Source organism: Coccinella septempunctata, chromosome 2 (genome assembly GCF_907165205.1).
Source record: "Coccinella septempunctata chromosome 2, icCocSept1.1, whole genome shotgun sequence".
Taxonomy (NCBI): domain Eukaryota; kingdom Metazoa; phylum Arthropoda; class Insecta; order Coleoptera; family Coccinellidae; genus Coccinella; species Coccinella septempunctata.
The window spans coordinates 13,651,340-13,672,287 of record NC_058190.1 but is presented as its reverse complement, the minus strand read 5'-3'; the positions used below and the strand labels follow the sequence as shown (position 1 = coordinate 13,672,287).

The 20,948-nt window shown below is 34.2% G+C and overlaps 1 protein-coding gene and 1 long non-coding RNA gene across 3 annotated transcripts in view; one reads left to right on the top strand and one right to left on the bottom strand.

Annotated features, from left to right (window-relative positions):
• Positions 1-15,572, top strand: part of LOC123307342 (G-protein coupled receptor Mth2-like) — a 63,483-nt gene extending 47,911 nt beyond the window's left edge. For both annotated transcript variants that reach the window (XM_044889604.1, XM_044889605.1), the window contains exons 5-8: positions 8,286-8,452; positions 9,006-9,150; positions 11,947-12,045; positions 15,271-15,572. In XM_044889604.1, the coding sequence (XP_044745539.1) occupies positions 8,286-8,452; positions 9,006-9,150; positions 11,947-12,045; positions 15,271-15,481 (622 nt within the window). In that variant the 3' untranslated portion in view covers positions 15,482-15,572. The remainder of the gene's footprint in view (positions 1-8,285; positions 8,453-9,005; positions 9,151-11,946; positions 12,046-15,270) is intronic.
• Positions 15,573-16,634: 1,062 nt separating this feature from the next.
• On the bottom strand, positions 16,635-20,431 carry LOC123307479. The gene is made up of 2 exons (XR_006536978.1): positions 19,947-20,431; positions 16,635-16,852 (listed from the first exon to the last, which is right to left on the bottom strand). It is a non-coding gene; the product is annotated as an uncharacterized LOC123307479 (long non-coding RNA).
• Between the last annotated feature and the right edge of the window lie 517 nt (positions 20,432-20,948).

Genomic DNA, 20,948 nt, shown 5'->3' with positions numbered 1-20,948 from the left:
TTGCAAAGAACTTCCATTACGATGACGGTAAAAAAATTAATATATATATATAATCATTATCCCAAATTACCTTGCGGTGTATGGGTTATCCTTGCAGTACAATTTCACAATCGGTATATGTAATTCAATTTTTCAATTATTGATTGAATAAACACTCTTAATAAATTCCTTCCATTGTTTTCTATCTACTGTTAGCACTTTGGCCTCTTCCACACTTTTTCTTCTCCGGTTCACCTCTTTTTTAACGCTATCCATCCATGTTAGATGTGGTCTTCCTCTTCTAGGTTTCGTCTCCACTTTTGCCTTGCCTCCCAAATGCGTCTTACTTGTCTATTTATTCCCATCCGTTGTAAATGTCCCCACCAACCCAACTGTCTCTCCCCGATATAATCATTCAGTGATTCCACCCTCAACTGACTTCTGACTTCTTCATTCCTCCACCTGTCTCTCCTGGTCACCCCCTTTATTCCTCTCAAAATTTTCATCTCCATAGCCTGCAATCGACTCTTCTCTCTCAGGGTTGTTGTCCAGGTTTCGCATCCATATGTTAGCACTGGTCTAATAACTGTCTTGTACACCATCATCTTATTTTTCTCGGCTATTTCTCTCTTCCTGATGAAGTTCTTATTCATGGCGTGGTAAAGTTTGCTGGTCTTTTCTATTCTATCATTCAACTCTCCTTCCTGATTTCCCCTCCTATCGATACTGACCCCCAAGTAGATGAACTGTTCTACCTGCTGTATCACCTCTCCCTCTATTTCCACCCTCACTTCATCCTCCTCCTCTGAAACTCTTAGTATTTTTGTCTTCTTTCTATTGATTTCCATACCATACTTTTTCAATGTTTCATACCAGATATCCACATTTTTCTGTATTCCCCTCTTACTTCCCGACATCAGCACCACATCATCTGCAAACGCACATTCTGATATCTCTATCCTCTCCATCCTCCAGTGTCCTACAAACAATTTAGACATATTTTCCTTGCATTCTTTTATAATTTCATCCAAGAATATTATAAACAGCAGAGGGCTGAGTGTTCCCCCCTGCCTCAGTCCATCCCTTGTTTCAAATTCTGCTGATCTCATGTTTTGCCTTATGACAAAGTTAACATTTCTCTTGTAAATACTCTGGATCGACTGCAACATTCCCGAGTCAACACCACGCTTCTTTAGTATTTCCCACAGCTTCTTTCTTCTGACCTTATCGAAAGCCTTGACCAAATCTATAAACACAAAATAGGCAGTCCTTTTGTTTTTCCTTATTTTCTCAATTATCAATATATAATATATACTTATATAAGTATAGAGGAAATTAACGAAGCGCTAAATAAGTTGAAAAGTGGAAAATCAGCTGGATATGATCTGATAGCACCAGAGATGATGAAAAATATGGGGAATATCGGTAGAGAAATTTTCAGAGTGATCTGTCAGAAAGCGTGGAACGAGAAAGAAATACCGGAGGACTGGAGGAGGGCTTTGATTGTTCCTATCTATAAGAGCGGAGATAAAAAAGAATGTAGTAATTACAGAGGGATAACATTAATGAATACTGCGTTGAAGGTGTATGAATCGATACTCGAACAGCCACTGAGAGCACATGAAGAGAAATCCCTAGACGAGGCACAAAGCGGGTTCATTAGAGGAAGAAGTACTCAAGATCATATATTCACACAAAAAAAAATTAAGATGAACATAAAAGTACTTTTGTTGAAGAATATAATTTGAAAGCTGAAACTTTCTGTGGGTTTTCTCTCCCAGTATCTGAGAGAATAATAATCGAAAATTGTTAGAGAAAGAAATGCTCCTGCGTATGTAGTAATTGCGGTTTTCGTCATTAGAAGTTTTTTCAAACAATATTGTTGAATACTTATAAATTTCTGTGTTTTCAAATTGAATTTCAGAACGAGATGAGCTGGTTCGGATCCCCTCCCCTCATCTTTTCAAACCTTACATCCTAATGTCGCATCTATCAGCAATATGAAAAAAAAACATAGAGAGCGACGTGTGTGTTGTAATATATGAGTTATCTAGTTACTAGATGGGAAAGTGATAGTATTAATGGAAAAAGTTATTATTGGAGAAATGTCAAATAAAAATGTTCAGGGGATATTCACGGGTTTAGGACTGAATAATAACAACTTTTTTAAAACAAAGTCGACGTTTCGTCGATATATTTCGACTTTCTCGAGACTAAAAATTGAGACAGGAATAATAGAAACGAGAACACAAACAAATTATTAAAGCTGCATCTTACCTAGTTTTGTTAGTTGTTTAAAATATATATAAAAATCATAGTATATGCAGGAAGTAGAAGTGAACTACCTTTACTCAAAACAACAGTCAATGAATAAAACAATCCTAAGAACTCTGATACATAGCATCTAGGATAACACTATGGAGAGTAGAGAGAAGGAGAACTATCGACGTACTAAAAATGTGTCCCCGAAAACAGGAAACGTAGGATAGGTGTCGCTGCGATTAAAGCGGGTGTCGATAAGGGGTGGGGATTCAAGCGTCAATTTGAAACATTGAACTAGTTCAATGATTTGAAATGAACAGCCTTCATTTTATTTTAGGTTATGTGTCATCGTGGTTTTTCTGATGATTTTTCAAATACCTTTCTTCAAATCTATATTAAATATGAGTTCTCTGAATTATATGCAATAAAATGCAAGTCGAAATCAATGAAATTCAAAAGAAATCACTGAACAAAAGAATTGTACCTACTTTTGTTTATCATTGTTTATTGAAAGCAGCTATGTTAGTTGGTTTACCGTAATCGTCAAAATTATATAAATCCGAAGTAAGGCGTAGTACACATCAAGACAACAAAAGGTAACAGTCTCAGATTTATCACTCAGGTATTGGAGTAGATTCTGTTGCCAATACTCAGCTGAGAACCGATATAAACCATATATTATGTTATGCCAACAAAATTCTTCAAGAATATTCTCTTCTGAACCATGTAGTTTTATTGGTTAGATATTCTTATTCAGAAGAGTCAACTTCTCACGAGGGATGACAATTTCGATTTCGTTTATAATGAATCCATCATCTTTTTGATATCTTCATCGCAAAAGTGCACTTGACACACAAATTGATTCGGAGTCGATTCTTGAGATAAGGTTTTTTTCAATTTTCTCTCAAAAATGCTCTCGGAAATTTTATCTCTTCTCCTTTTCTTTCCGATGCCAAAACACTCTTATACTAGCGCACGCTTCAACATTTCACCATGGTCATATGTTGTTCTCTTATTAAAAATCGAAAATAATAATATTCCTATCATCTGTCACCAGGGAAACAGTTCACTCAGCCAACGAGCCAACTACAATTTGATTCGTGTAAATCAAAATTTCGCACTCTCGTGATGGCCAGCGCGCCTGTTGGCAAAAGCATGAACTACCATATTGGTACATATTTTAGGGGACAAAAAATCTGTGGTCTCAAAGCAGCGATCGTTCTCCTTCTCTCTACTCTCCATAGATAACACAGCGCAAGAAAACAATAACACACGGATGACGGTAGATACAATGTCACGCATCTGACGCACAAACGATCAATCAAAACAACTACTAAACAGTAGTTCATCTTAACGGCACTTGAATTGTCTGAACAAGGAAATCAAATTATTATAAGATTGGTGTAATCCCTGAGTATCACTCCTATGATTGACGGTATCGTGCAAATTAATATGTATCATCTCGCTTAAATTTCTTTTCATTTAGTTTTTCTCCCCATCCAAAACTGAAATCTGCTGGAAGTCGAATTGATGTCCTGTACTGAAAGAGTGCAAAGCCAGTGCTGTTTTACCTTCTTTATCTCTGAACTTCTCATGGCAATCATTTTTATGTTACCTGACCCTACTTGAGAGCAATTGTTTCGTCTGTCCTATATAGCATCTATTACAACCTGAGCAGGGAATCTTGTACACCACATTAGAACGATCAAGAGTCCCAGTTCTGTCTTTCAACTTGGAAAAGAGAGATCTGACACTCTTCAGATTGTAAAATGCCAGCCTGGAATTTGTGGACACTCTACGGATCGAGTTAGATATTTTGGAAGACAATTTTGGCGTACGACGAATTCAAGGTCAAATTCTGCTATCTCATTCGGCTGTTTTCACACCGGTTTAAAATTCAATGTGTGAAAAGATATAAAAGACTTCAACTTCAGAATATGTCGAATGAGGCCGAAAATCTGCTCCGGGAAGCACTCGATTCATTCACCAGATTTAAAAGAAGTATAATTAGATATTTGATTTCTGATACTGAACGATAGACGGAAGTTTTTGCTTCATTTACTTGTATAGGTCTTGAAACAAGTACAACAACCAATAAATAAATTTCATATAATATTATAATTATACTTCCAAAGGCAAATAATTGGAAATAATTACTCGGTAGATAAACTAGAATATGCGATATAATCATTAGATTTAAATATTCCGCTTTAAAAAAAAATGTTATCAACGACGAGACCACGAGGCTTTTACGAGACTCTCGAACGAGACTCGAGACGAGACCAGACTCGGAGCCTATGAGACGAGATCTTATAGGCGGAACGAGACGAGACTACAGTAAAGTCTCGTCTCGTGGGCATCCATCGAGATAGAATAATAGAGAGAAGTCATTAATTCACTTAAATGGTATCAGATCCGCCATATTGGTACGAGACTTTGACATTCATGAATTTTCTGTCAGTTTTGCGTTTTTAAGAGTTCAATTTTGTTAAAATCTTCAAAATTGCGTTCTAGTTTCTGATTTATATTGGACAATAAAATGGTGTCATGTGCTCTACGCAGTTGTTCCAGCAGAGACGAGGTTGATAAAAAGAAAATCGCAGGAATAATATTTCATAGGTGAGAATGAGTAATAAACAGATCCGTATTCGTAATTCTTTCATTTCTATCTTGATAATCTGATAGTAATGTATATTATTATCGTATGAATTAAAACTGTTTATTTGATATTCGATTAAATTTATTTTAACAGATTTCCTAAAGACCCGGCAAGACGTATATCTTGGGTGAAATTTGTTGACAGAGGAACCTGGCAGCCTTCGAATTATGCGGTGCTTTGTTCCAAACATTTCACAGCAGAATGTTTTGATCGGACATCACAAAGCTTAGTTCGTTTGCAACGAAATGCGGTTCCCACAATATATGAGGTAGGTATGAAAAATACCTACACGTTTATATGATGATTGATTTTGAGGAAGTAATTTGTTGTTGTGAAATTTTAATTTTTCCTGAAGCCTGAAAGTAAGGAAAATGAGGAATTCTACCTTTTTTTGTAAAGGCTATTACTACTATTTCACTTATATATACTAGCTTTTGTATAGGAATATACTTAAATTTCTTTCCATTATAGGATGAAGCAGTTCGACCAGCAAAAATAAGAATTCTTTCTAATATTGTGATTTCACCCCCAACGGAGATTATTGACGCAGTAGTAAACACATCTGCTCTACCAACTATTGAAACTAGTAAACAAAAATCTGACGATTCACCAAGAACTTCAAAAAAAATGAGCTCTCTTATAGAGAATTCTCCCAGGAAGAGAAAACTACTCGCAAAACTCCAACGATCTGAAAGAATTAGTGAAAGAAGAAAACAAAAACTTAATTTATTGAGAAGAAAAATTGCACGAAAGGAAAAAAAAATATCAAGTATGTCGGCAATAATAAGGGGTTTGCAGAAAAAAAAATTCATGGACGAAGAAAACTTGGAAGTAATTTCAAGATTAGGAGGCCCTCAGGAGTTTTATCTCCGACAGTATAAGAAGAGTGGCAACAAAGCCTTACCAAAACAATATTCAGAGGAACTGAAGGTGTTTGCCTTAACACTTCATTATTATTCCTCTGCTGCTTACAAGTATGTGAGAAAAACTTTCAATACATGTCTACCTCACACCCGAACCATTTCTCGATGGTATCAGAGCATAAATGGTTTACCTGGTTTTACAAAAGAAGCGTTTGATGCTTTACGTATGAAAGCCAGTACTTCAGGTAACATTATATGCTCACTCATAATTGATGAAATGGCAATTCGTCAACATGAAGAATGGGTAGCTAGCCAAGGTAAAGCTTTCGGATACGTGGACATGGGAACGGGTTCACAAGAAAATATTCTAGCTAAGGAATCCTTAGTTTTTTTGCTGAATGCTATAAATGCCAATTGGAAAATACCAGTTGGATATTTTTTAATAGCAGGTATAAATTCGGAACAAAAAAAAGGTTTAGTTCTTGAATGCCTAAAAAAGTGTTTTGAAGTGGGAGTAAATGTTGTGAGTCTGACATTTGATGGTGCTCCAGCTAATATAACAATGGCAAATCGATTGGGTTCGAAATTAAAATATAATTGTTTGAAAACAAATTTCAAACACCCTTCATGTGACCAAGAGGTGGTTGTGTTTTTAGATCCTTCACATATGATAAAGTTAGTACGTAACACACTGGGAGAAAAATTATCATTAGTGAATGGTCAAAATGAACTGATTGAATGGAGGTATTTCAAGCAGCTACATGAGTTACAACAAGAGGAGTCATTTCATCTGGCTAATAAATTGAGGGCAGGACATATCAACTTCTTCAAGCAGAAAATGAAGGTTCGACTTGCTACTCAAGTTTTCAGTGAAAGTGTAGCAACTGCTATGAAGTTTTGTAGAGAGGTATTATTCTTGGAAACTTTCAAGGATGCAAGTGCCACTATTGAATTCATAGAAGTCATGAATAATTTATTTGATATTTTAAATTCAAGAAATCTTCTACAATGTAACTTCAAAAAACCACTTTCGAAAAATAATTTTTCCAAAATTTCGAGTTTTTTGGACAGGGCAGATGCATATATTAGTGGGCTGAAAACATGTGCAAATGGTCCATTGATGTTAGAGAGTAATCGACACACTGGATTTTTAGGACTAAAAATATGTATACAAAGTACTAAATTTTTGTACAATCATTTGATCAGCAAGGATGAAAGACTCAAATTTTTACCTATGTATAAGGTGTCACAAGATAGTTTAGAATTGTTTTTTTGCTCAATCCGCTCCCATGGAGGGCATAATAATAATCCTACTGCCAGGCAATTTCAGTCTGCATATAAAAAATTACTAGTGCATGTGGAAGTACGTGACAGCTTCAGAGGAAATTGTATACCTCTTGAAGAACTTACTATTTTAAAATGCAATCCTGTTCATCAAATCAACATAACATCAAGTGAATATTTGGTGTATGGTGCTGATGTAAATACGTTTCAGACTGAAGGCAATGAAAATGATCATGAATATTTACCAGATTTAACGTCACCATACGCTAAATATATCATAACTTACATGGCAGGATATGTTGTGTATTATTTGAAAAAAACAATAGTTTGTGAACAATGTTTTCAATCACTAATTAGTGATGAAAAAGATTCATTTTTGTATTCCTTCATTGATCTAAAAAATAAAAAAGGTCTGCAATATCCATCTAAAGATGTTATTTGGATTTGCATGCAGACGGAGAAGGAATTGAAAAATTATGTTTCCTCTGCTGGTTTGAACATCTCACTCGATGTTTCAACAAACAGAATACTGAGAGAATTCACCAACACAAATGTATTCTTAGATTTACTTGTACATAGTTTAAACCAATCTGTACTTGATAGTCACAGATATTTATCAATTAAAAGTGTTGTTTATAAATATATTAATGTGAGAATGACATATTTAATGAAAGAAAAGCGAAATGAAAAAATTAGTATGAGGCATTATAATAATAAAATTATTTTGTTTAAAGGCCAATAAATCATTTATTTTCACAAATCTTTATTATTTCCCTCTTGTTCATCTGGGTATAATACTAGTAAATATTGTCAAATTTGATTAAGATTTCTCAAAAACTTTGTTTGGCTGCTCACTTTCAAGAAAATACCTATACATCTCATTGAAAGTTTACTTAATCCGACCCTGTGTTATCCGCCATATTGGTCCCAGACTTAGCCACGCCTAGTGGTACCGTTTTTTTTTAGCACTATTGAATGTCATAGCGTCTCCTCTCTATTCTATCTCGATGTGGGCATCACTAATCGAAATGAACTTGTGCATGATTATTTTATTGAGGCCCGGTTGTTTAGTTCAGGATTAAGCCGAGATTTAAGATGATCCTAGATTAACCTGACAGAACTGAACTGAAATGTCGAAATTAATCTAGAAATCGAGGATCAACTTTAATCCCGAACTGAACAACTGGGCCTAAGAATACTTGTGTAACCATTAATTATAAACTAATTGTTTTTTTCAGTCAACCGAGGATATTCGCGAATATAAATCATTGGAAATCAATTTATCACTTTTATAGTTGTGGCTGTCCCCTTATATTACTGATTGTAGTCTGTTTTTCCCAAGTTTCAAACTTATATATATACACCCACCCAAGAATGGCTGAAGAATCGATATGCTGGTTCGGAAGTAAGTTTTTCCTTTTACTTATGGGTTGTGGGAAATTAATAGATTATAATAATTAATTAATGATGTCCAAAGAAATCAGTTCATCCGAATTTTATCGAATATACTTATTCTTTATGCGAAAGTTAATTCTGATTGTACCTGTGTACAGGGCCGGCCTTAGTATCACTGAAGGCGCCCTGGTCAAGGGAATTTTCGGCGCCTGGCGCCCCCTATGTTTTTCCAAAGCATAATAACAGCATTTAAGTTCTTGTCTGTAATACGAGGAGCATCAAGAAGACAAATATTTTCTGAAAACAAATATATTAGGTACTTTTTCGAAAATTATTATTACCTCAATAATCGAAACAACCAAAGTAAAGGTGTTTATAAATGATTTCAACATCACAGTGGGCTTTGCAATATATAATAGTATATAGTCATGGTTTAACTGAAAATTTTTAAACTTTTAAATAAAATTTTTCTTTATTATTCATTGGGATTAAATGAATGTTTTTGAATTGTTTGTATCCAAAATGTTTACCAATTATAATCGATCATATTTCTTGTATTTCAGCTCTAGAAGCTTCTTTCGTCTACATGTATGTACCGATTTCTCTATTGCTATCCCTCAATATTATATTCTTCTTCTTAACAATATATGCATTGTGGAAGGAAATTCAACAATACGATGGAAAGAGGATAAAAATAATAAGATACAGGTGAGGATATCTTCAAGTCTTTTCATTTATCATAGGTTGCCAAGTCTGCGAAAAATGTGGAGAATTAAAAATTTTAAAAGATTTTGACTAAAAAACGAAAGATTTCCCTTCTCGATGTATTTTTGCCTAATAAAAATTAGGTTTACCCGCAGATATATAGGTAGGTACTATAAGAGTCCGTTTACTATATTTCAATGATTCCTTATCTTAGTTTAAATATAAATTTAGTAAAAGAAAATAATCAAAAACATAAAAACTCTAATTGTCAATATCAATTCAGAATTTCCCGATACTCTCAGAGAGACTTAACTGGCCTATTCTAATAAATATGGTCCTTTTCAGTTTTACTCACTGTCTTGTTTGTTATAGCACTTTGTCCATGTACACTTCCTTTACTTTGGTTTTGTCAGTTTCTACTGACAGTTTTAACTGTACAATTAAAACTGACAGTTGAAACTGTACGTTTCGGAATATACAGGGTGTTCCTAAATTGAACGTACAAACGAAAAGGGAAGATTTCTTAAGTGAGTTTAAGAAAAAAAAGTCCCATAAACGTGGGGTCGCAAACGTTTCGTTTTCGAGATACAGAGTGTTGAAGTTTGAATTTTTTTCAAGTTTTTTTTTCTCATACTATCTACACTTCACAAGATATTCAACTGAAATTTGGCATATATATTACATTTTAGAGTTCTCACCACGTGACATGGCAATTTCGATAGAAGATCTACAGGGTGATATTTTTTCTGGAACACTGCCACCTGTTCTTCTGCAGAAATTTTTTTTTGGTGAGCAACTGTTAATTTGAAAAAATGTGAAAAGAAGCTTTGTTCTTATACTAAACTGTTCGCTCTCTTGTAGTTTGTCGTATCTTTTTTTCCTTAAACTTACTTAAGGAATCTCCCCTTTTCGTTTGTACGTTCAATTTAGGAACACCCTGTATAATATACGACGTGAATCTAATTGTTTTTCCAATAGAAACGACTCAAAAAAAAGTTCGGTCAAGTTGGCAGGTTATTCTCATTGATAATTTGATATTGAACTTTATGCTGCTCTGATGTGTCAGGTTATGAGAGACTTCGAAGGTCATTTTTTGTCCGGATTTTCGGAAAAGGAAAAAATTACGAGAATTTCCATGACTACTTCATATTTACCTAAACTAGTACTAACACAGCCGTCTTTATTTGTGAAAGTATTTGAAAAGGCTGTAGTACTAGTATTGAGAATACCGACTACTTAGTTGAAAAGGTTTAGGAACATATTTATTCATTTGAATTCAGGTTTACAAAATTTTCTGTAAGTAATGCATTCCATACTGGAAAATTTTTCGTCCTTTTTTAAATATAATCCGGAATGAAAGTGATCTTCAAAGTCTCTCATATTAGTAATAATATGAGATTTATTATTCTTTGAAATCTACGAAGTTTTAAGAATATTAATATCTGAACACAATATAGAAGCATAAAGTTCATTATCAACTTTTCAATGAAAATGATTTGCAAACTTGTCCACACAAGTTTTGGAGTTTTTTTCATTGGAAGAACAATTGGAGACGTAAATTATATATTATATTCTGAATCAGAAAATAATATGGAACTGGAATTTGTAAAAATAATAAAAGGTTAATATTTGAAAAAATTAAAGTTATCACTAGATATATATCCGAAGTGGCGGACTGCAAAAAATCTTTGACTACGCCAATGGCATTCTACATAAAAAAGTATCTATAGAATGTAACGTTTGTTTTTCGATATCACTGAAACATTACGAAATAGAGGCACCCATAGGAAGAGCCGAAAAATGAGTTTTCACCTATAACTTGAAAACAAAAGAAGATGCAGGGATGCGGTTTTGGCAAATCGAGGTCGGAAACGTGCCATCCATTTTTCCCTAGCTCTTACGGATACAGAGCTGCCATTCAATCCCATCGAATTTTGCCCACCCTGTATCTACAGTTTACTGAGAAATGTGAAATTTTTCATATGTGTGTATCTTTTTTCACAATCAAAGGAGAAACCAACTCTAGTAATTTTGGTATACCGTACTGGTTGAGTCATGCGCAAATAATTGAGAAAATCTAATGGTCCCTCCCCTAACTGTTTTAACAAGTTTATGTGCGAAGATAAATTTCCTTTTTGCAGACACTTCTTGCACCACGCTTTGTCTTTTTATTCTTCTTGGTATAAAATTGCCAAAAGTAAACCGAGAACGGGCAAATCGTCGGACCTGCTCGAATTAAAGGAACAAATTGAATGATAAAACTGTACGTGAGTGACCGGCCTAAGTAACTATCAATTTTTGATATATACACACACATAGATTTTTCTATATGCAATTCAATAATAATCTTTGAAACTTAACTAAACAAAAACAATTTTTCCAGCTGAGAAACCTTTTTGATCTAGTATGCCTATAACTGAATGAATACTAATAACATTCATATAAGAATATATGTTTGATTAGATTATGTAAAAAATTACTTCTATCAAATTTCAAAGGAAACTGGACCATATCAGTACCTACGTAATGTAATTTGTATACTATCAACAATTCGATTGAATCTGGTGAATCATAAATGGCACTTTTCTGCCCAAACTTGATATACCTGCAATACATGTAGTAAGTTGGTAATGTTATGGCTTTGACGGAGGTTTCTTTCAACGCACATATTGCAACCAATGCTTCCTCGATATTATCAAAATTTTTTGTTGAAAGACTCATGATATCTTCATATCTATCTAACCCGTTGAATTTTCGGCGCAACACCACATATTTGAGAACCATTTCTTAATTTTTCAGGTTGTCGTTGTGTTTCAAAATGTTCTTTGTAATGGGGATTTCATGGATCTTCGAAGTACTTTCTGCAGCTTTTGAACATAAGCATCCATCAATCGTATGGTAAGTACAAAAGGCAAAAAAAACCAGGCCCAGTCATTATCATTGGAACTTTGGAACATTCGATGATATTGAACAAAATAATTTCCCTTCTTTCGATTAATGCCACGCACTATGTATCGCTGTGGAGATACCTTCGTCGTTTTCCAGGAAAACACAGACACAAAAGGGAAACTATTCTGGTTTTTAATAGAATTCCCATAAAAGGCAAAATAGCGAGATCACCACTCCTGACAAACCAGGTGCAATGACAGAATAGTTATTTTCCTATCAAGTGCGGAAAGTGATACTTGCCCGCACGAAACTGCCGTTGCCCGAACGATGCGAAGCAGAGTTCGGGTAAGCAGTTGAGTGCGGGCAAGACACTTTCCGCAAGAGTTAGGAACAATATTTTTTCTACAAGCGCTTGAAATATATAAATATATCCATTTCACGAAACAGATCATATCTCATTTTATTAATTCATATATAATGACATACGTAATTCTGCATGTCGTTACTATGGGTTTTTCATCGTTGACGTTCTGTGCATAGAGAAATGATAGAATTTAATTTACTCTATAATATTTGCGTGCGGAAAAAACCCCTGCTAATCCAAAATTAAAATAGCAGGCGTTTTTCCCGCACCCTTTGAGAAAGTGACTCTTTGCAACTTGAAATGCGTGTGGGAAAAAGGTTGAACGCGCACGCTTGCAGAAAAAAAAAATTTTTTTTCTATGAAAAAAATATTATTCAAAATGAGAAAAACTAAATATGTACCTAATTGATTCTTTCGAAATCAATTCTTCAGTAAATTCAATATATTCCCACTTTTATCAAACATGATAGTTTTTAACTAATGCAGAATGATCATTTTCATGTGATACAGAACCAATTGAACCAAATGAACGTGAAAATGTAGTTATTTGTGCAACCAGTTGGGAAAAGCATTATTTTTCGTAATGAGCGTTTGTCTGCGCAACGAGCGGAGGGGTTATTTCTTCTATCTGACTATAATTAAATGGGAAGAGCCAGAATAATTAATCTGAGAAGAGCAAAAATATTATAATTAATATACATAACGTCTTGAAGAGTGCAAAAATCAATGAATACAACATTTACAGAGACGGACAGCTTATAAGTCAAGAGATTTGAACGTCCATCAGAAAGATAGAAGGTACCTACAATTGATAAATTATGAGAAGTACAAATCGTGAGTACTAATGAGGGAAACCACTAATCGTTGGTTTCGAGAAGATCAAAAGGCTGAAAACTAACATGTATATCGAGCACGATGAATGAATATAGGAATGTATCAATGAAAGTATAAAGTATAATGAGTAGATCATAGGTAAGAATTGAGTGTGCACGATAACCAGAGCAGACCTTCCAGGGTGGAACCAAGACGAGAGACTGTCAACCAGTATTATAGCTTACCACTGATCGTTGAACCATATTTGAGAAGTTCATCTTGTTCTGAAAGAAAACTACTTATGAACATGAGGATTCATTCATCTAAAACTCGACAACAGTAATTAGTCATATGTACGTAGGAAGTGAACATCAGAGTTGTCTCGAAAAATTATCTTGCACATTTCATCAGAATGAAAAAAACATAAAAATGGTTAAATTAATAATTTTGAGGAGACAATGATTACGTTACCTTTTGGATTGAACAAATTAACTCCAAAATTGACTGAGAAGACTCGAAAGAATATAACTTTGATGAGGTGAACAGTTAAAGAGGTTACGATAATCTAAATGAGAACAATGAGAAGTTACTACAACAGAGTACACTGAGAGTAGGGCTGCTTCTTCGGTCAATTAGCGCACCGCCGTATTGAGGTACTATACATGGCCATCCGTAGCTGGTCAGGAACGTCGACAAGAGAAAGGTCGGAGGGAGGCTTCGCTCAATTTTTAAAATAGATAGATAACTTTATTTTCATTTGACCACATATTACAAATGTTATAGAAAACGTCAACATTTCAAAATGTCTATGAACGTAAAATTCACAGATACAATGAAAAAAATAGAAGAATTAAGTACACAAAGAAAATTTTGCATATATAAGCACACACAATCCAGATTACAGAAAAACGTCCGGTTTAAGCGAGGATCGCTCGCTACTTTTGAGTAGCCATGTATGAGAAAGGTTAGGTCGTGCAACGCCAGATGTCGCATTGATTTATTTATTACTTCGATGCCGCCATTAGCTTCCAACAACAGGTCCTCTGCTTCATTCAGTCGGCATCGTTCGGTTGAGTTATGTGATACTGACCAGCTGAAACAAACATGACTACTCACCATCGATGTCGACACGTACTCCATGGTATACTGAAAGTGTAGATTTCCGCCAGTCCGATTTATATTGTGTGAATCAATCAACTTTTCAGAAATTTATTATATGGTTTCGATAATAATCGTTAACTGCCATTCACCAGTTATGGAAAAATTAACCCTCTAATGCCCAAGTTTTTTTTTCCTTTTTAAAATTATTTCCGTATAGTTTCAAATTAGCTTATATAATCTACATCTTTTTTTCGCAAATAGTTAACTGATTTACATGTATACTCACAAAATGAACCTATACTGAAGGCGGACATGGGCAGAATAATTTTTTATCCACTTATATGCAACCAGTCTCAAGGCGGACTTAGGTATTAGAGGGTTAACGTTTGTTTCTTACTAACAATCAAGGTAAAAATAGTTTATTCATTGGCAGAAAAAACTGAAATAATTTTTTTATTGTTCGAAAATCGTACAGCAGATTTGTAATCAAAATTACAGAGTAAATGATTAAAAATTCGATTGATCTAAACAACATACTTGAAGGGGAAAAAAACGGTGTGAATATTTCGAAAGCGAATAGATTAAATGACAAAAAATTCTACGTGCAGAAGTCAAGCTTTCCAAATGGGGTATTACATAGCCTATCTGTCCTATTCGAAATTTAGGGATTGAGGTTGTATCTATAATAAGGGTTGAAGCGATACGGTTTCAAATTTTATCTTAGAAGTTGGTCAAAAATAGACGTGCTGGAGCATTTTTTCGAAATAAGGTAATTCCACCTGTTATCTCGTCTGTTTCGTTTTCAAAAGACCACCCCGAATTGTTACAAGTACGCTTAAAATTCTGGGCAGTACCCATATATTTTGTTTGAGCAGTATCATGATTACTTACTTACTTATTACTCACCAGAGTTAGGGAACTTCGAATTGATTCATTCATGTTAAAATTTTTTCTAGGAAAATAACCGACACAATTAATTCGCTACAAGGTCTCCTGATATTTCTGGTAATGGTTGTTTTACGCAAACGAGTATACCGTCTACTGGCGGAAAAATCCTACTGCCAGTGTTTGCCCTCAACCTGGAGATCCATCGGAGGAGGAGAAGAGGACGATGAAGAATGCACAGATGTTAATGACATGAAACTGGACTCAGTGATTGATGAATGATTAAAAACACTTCGAATTAATGTCGCAAAAATCTAGTCATAATTTTTGTAAATATATTACCAAAATTTCGAATAAATCATGTTGAATATAATCGTATCTGTACAGCAACCAAACAAATGACTATTTCGATTGAGCCCTTAGAATATAGAATAACAGGAAGGAGTCATTTCAATTTGACCGGAATAGAGGAGAAATATTGGCGACTTATATTTCCGTTTCAACAGTGGCGTATGAAGTTTCCAAAAAACTAACTTCAATAGTCAGTTGATTCTGATTAATCAAAAAAATTAGGAAAGCACTGACGTAAAGTAAGAAGTTTTTTCACGCTCGTTCAAATTGATAATCAAAGCGGAAATTCAACACTGCTTGGCTATATACTTGATGGTATTATTATAAGGTCCATGACTTAACATCACCTACGCCCATGGAGTGTTATTGTCATGGAATAACCTTGTTATGTCATGAAATTCAGAAAATCATAATTAATACCTCGTATTCACTCACATGAAAACTCTTCAGTAAAGGTGGATAACTTTCAGTAGGTATTACGGACGCAATTAAGTTCCCGCTGTTTTTTGATGAAAATAAAACTTTATTGTGAAAAAGGCCACAAATGAATCATACAAAGTGTATCGCCCCTTGTTAGCTACAACTCTTTCTCATCTTTCTGGTAGAGCTTGAATACCGTTACGGTAAAAGTATTCATCTTTTGAGGCTATCCAAGAATCAAGCCATTTTCTGGTGTCTTCATATGAGAACTGCTGATGAGCCAGCCCATGTGCCATCGACCGAAACAAGTGATAATCTGGGGGGAATACAGCGGGTGGGGTAGGACGTCCCATGTGAGCGTTTCCAGATAGGTTTTAACCATAGAGAAAGAAGGAAAAGAGTGCCGACTCAGTGGTAAAATAAATTACGCGATTGTAGCGCCCTTATCGGCAGTAGACGCGAACTAACATGTTACGAAAATTGGCACCAGGTGGCGCATTGATCGTTTTGAATTCGCATTTTGGCGCCACAAATCATACAATCAAACAATTTGAATTAATACTTCACTGAAAATTGATAATAAACTGGAAGTTACAGTTTATTATCAATCTTCAGTGAGGTTTTCTTCTTGAAATACTTGTTTTCAGAAATGATACTCGACAAATATTAAAATACTTTTTATTAAACATTATATTAATTAAATACATATTGATTTTTTTCAAACAAAAAGTAATGAAATAATTTAGTAATGTCAGATCAAATATTGTTTTGTATAACCAAATTATTGAAGAAAAGAACATCCAGTGTGAAGACTACACATAATTAATTGTATTCTTCGATTCATTGGCAGAACTTCAGCATAAGCCATCTGATTCACGTAATCTGGAACAGAGTGAAAAATCGGAATCGATACTGAATAGATTTTTATTGAAAGAAATATGTATGTAAGGTTATAAAACTAGAACAATTTCAAGTGAAAATATATAGTTCTGTAAGTTTCACACCTAAATTTGCTGTGAGCATAAACATGTATGCAGAACTGAAAAAAAATTAAAATTGTAAAAAAATTAAGATATATTCTAAATAAAATAAAGATGTTCTAATGACTTATAAATAAATTAAAATAAATGCATTCAACAAAAATATTCTTTAGTAACTGAAAATCACATTTCTATCACAGATAAGGTTAAAGGTTTGTAAATAAATATATATTCAACAATAAATAAAAAAAAACTCTGATAAAACAACAGCAACTTCTAAAAACAAATAAAACTTCTATCACAGACGAAAAAATAATATAAATCTATATATGAAGAAATTTCTTTGGAACTGACTTTACTGTTACATATTTTTTTCGCAAATTTTTTTTGACATCATTGAAATACTTATTACAAATTAGATCCAAAATTATTTTGTTCAACATATTTTGCACATTTTCATAATGTTCAAAACATGTGAAAAATGAAAATGAAACATTTTCTGTCACGAACCGAAGAATTTCCTCATATATATTGAACAAATGACCATGACTTTCTAAAATTGCAACGATTACATCATGCATATGAGCAACGTATATACACAATTGCTCAGATACATAATGTAAACACCTTTTGTCATCACCGTATTCCTTAAACATTGTAAATGTATGAAACTCTAAAACTTGAGTACTTAAAAGACATTCTTTGCATTGATGACACAATATACCAAAAATTTTTTTAATAAAATACCCACTTACATAAACAAGAGCTTGGTCATCAATTTCAGCAATATTGTTGGTAGGCTTTATAATTTGAAATTTTGAAAGGTCAACTGAATTATTATGATAATTTTGATTTTTGTCAAATTTAAAATCCAAAAAATTTTTCAAATCTTCAAGAATGTCTATGCCATCGTCTTCACAATTTTTTCCACGGCTCCTAGGTGTAACAAGGCGATTCAAAATGCAGGTCTTAAGTGCTGATATAAATTGATATGGAGTGGGATTAGTATTCGCACAGATTCTCAACAGGATCTTGGTTCAGCGTTCTTGTACGCAGGTATTTGAAACCAGCTTTACGACATTCATCCCACACCATAATTATACCTTCAAGTGTGGTAATCCAACCTTCCTTACATCTGGGAGCCTTTGATTCTAATCCCGTTTCAGGGTGCAAAAACTGCCATTTTTTGATCCTCTGCAAAATGGCATACCAAAATTGGACATGTCTACTCTTTCTACTAACACATCGCCTTAACTCCTTACCCCCAAATCGAGAGTTACACACAGAATTCAAAGAGTCAAAGAGTTGATCAATATCCCCTATGAATTCTGCTGTATGAACTGCCGAAGAAGGGAAATCAGGATTGGATGACATCATCTCCAATGCTGCCGCAACTGTGTGGCTCATAGTTTTAGCAGCCAGAGAGACTTTCATTTTTAAATGCGAGTGTTGCAGAGTTACATAATCTAAATCAATTTTAGGCATGGTTCGAAATCTTCTACTATTGTCTAATTTGTGACCTTGAATAATATGCTCCCATTTGGCAATTTTGTTGTCCTCAAATTTGATATTGTAAGACTTTAAGGCATTACGTGTGTTTTTCAATAAATGTGGAGGATCATGTAACACAACAACTTTTTGATCATTTACAATGAAGTAAGGTCCTGGTTGATTAGTATGGCATTCATCGATCAACTGTTTAATGGCAGCTGCGTTGGTAGTGCCTTGATCACAAACTGTACAAATCGCCCGAAGACCAATTTCCTGCAAAGCAACTATTACTTCTTTAATAAGAATTTTGAGATGAGTTGTCTTTATCTGATCTTTAGTAAAATAGTAGGCTATTGGCTGTTTCCAAGACGTATGAAGTCCGGAAATCATAAAAACTAAAGCATGACTTTCGATTTCTTTGAATCGTCCAAGATTTGAACCTAAATCTACATGTCCTACTACTTTACTTAAGGCATGGTCATAATGTAAGTCGTGAGATAAAGACATTTCATCGAACATTAAACAACAAAATTTATCAAGGGTTTTTAATTTTGAAAATTTGACAGCTAATTTCTCAAAAATTTGTTTATTGATGCCAGTATCAAAAGAAAAGGAACTTAAAACGGAATTTAACGTTGATTTACTTGGCAATCGTAAAAATCTGGACAAAAATCTGTATGAACGCGGACCTCGTTTATATAAAGCTAATGCAAAAATTTTGTCTTCGGATGTCCAACGCTCCCCATGTTTTTTTTGTTTAGCATTTCTGAACTGAGAAGATATAAATTGAACCCCATTACTATTAATTGATTGCTCGAGTTGTAAAAAAAATTTTGAAGAACTGATCTTCTCAGCTAATTTTAATTTATGTTTAGACTTTTCAATGGTTTTTTTCAATCTAGACAGCTGCTCTTTTTGGTTTTTAGTAATATCATACAAATATTTTTCTCTATGTGATAACTGATTCCTACGCTTAATATTAATATTATTTAAAATGCCTGACCTTTTTTCCACAAAAGAGGGAACAGTCACTGTACTGGGTGAATTTGAGTTTATGTTTAATGAACTAGTACTTGGCAAACTATTGTTATTTAAATTTGGAAAATCTGATCTTCTCCAAGCACTAGATGAATTTGAACCTCCAACTTCGAAATCATTATTATTATTATTGTTGATAATTAAATTATCCTGATCAGAATGCAGTGAAAAATTTGGAAAATCTGGTAGAGCTAAAGGTAGAAGTCTAGATTTAAATGTATTGTGAAAATTTTTTACACTGAAATGGTCCTCACATATTCTACTGTTCTTATTAAAACTACAATTAGAATGAACTGATTTGATTGCATTCTCCCATTCTGAAATTCTACTTGGAGGAGATCGACCCCGAGTAATTTTTGTTAGCACAATTTGGGATGCAACATGAAAATTGAAATTTTAATGATGCCATACTAATCAATTATGACAATAGGTTTACAGAATTAATACTTACCTTAAACTATACTTACCTTTCACTGACGGAAGTTGTATCTTGTATCCAGTCCCTATCCACTTCTAGACTCCACGATTGCACTAAAAAATTCATATTTGAATTAAAATGTTACAAAGAATGTGTGCCTCAACCCAAAGAAAGATGTTTGCCTTTATAATCCAATAATAAATGAATAAAACTTGTTGATATAACTGATGCAGAAATTATGTATTCACTGCAGAGAACAAATCCACGTATGATGCATTTAAAACACAACAAATGTTGAATTTATTAAAAAACATTACAAAACTATGAGGACAACATGACTTACCACTGCTGAAAATACAACTAAAAGCGCGTAAAAACTTAGGTTATGTTATGTTATGCCGAAACGAAAACATGTTTCATCCTTTTCTACTATATAGCTATTTCAAACAAATAGTTCTATCTACTGCCCATCGAGGCGCCACCAGCAACGTTTTAAACGACCAATGAGAGTTGTCTGTCTTTCCTTCCTTTGTCTATGGTTTTAACAGGTTTAGCAACGTGAGGCCGAGCGTTGTCATGTTGTAAAATCACTTTATCGTGCTTCTGCCCGTATTGTGTACGTTTTTCGCGCAGTGCTCAGCTCAATCACATCGATTTTATTGAAGTCGATACCGTTCCCCAGTAATGGTTTCACTCGGCTCCAATAGCTCATAATGAATAACACCGACCAGGTCCCACCAAATACACACCACATCCTTCGCAGATTGAAAAGAACGACGTCCAACGTCCCTTAGCTTAAATTCATAAGGAACCCAAGTTCCCTCTTTTTGATTCATTCCCAACGCATAGAGTCGCTTAGAAATGGCATGGCCGGTAACTCCTAATGCTGAAGAAAGCTCTTCTTGCGTTTGGCATGGATCCTCATCGAGCAATACCTCCAATTTAGCGCCTTCGAAGGTTTTTGGCCTGCCTTCACGCGGAAGGTCGTCAACATCTTTGAAGCGACGAAACCAATCACGGCACGCTGTTTCACTTAGAGCAGAATCTCCGT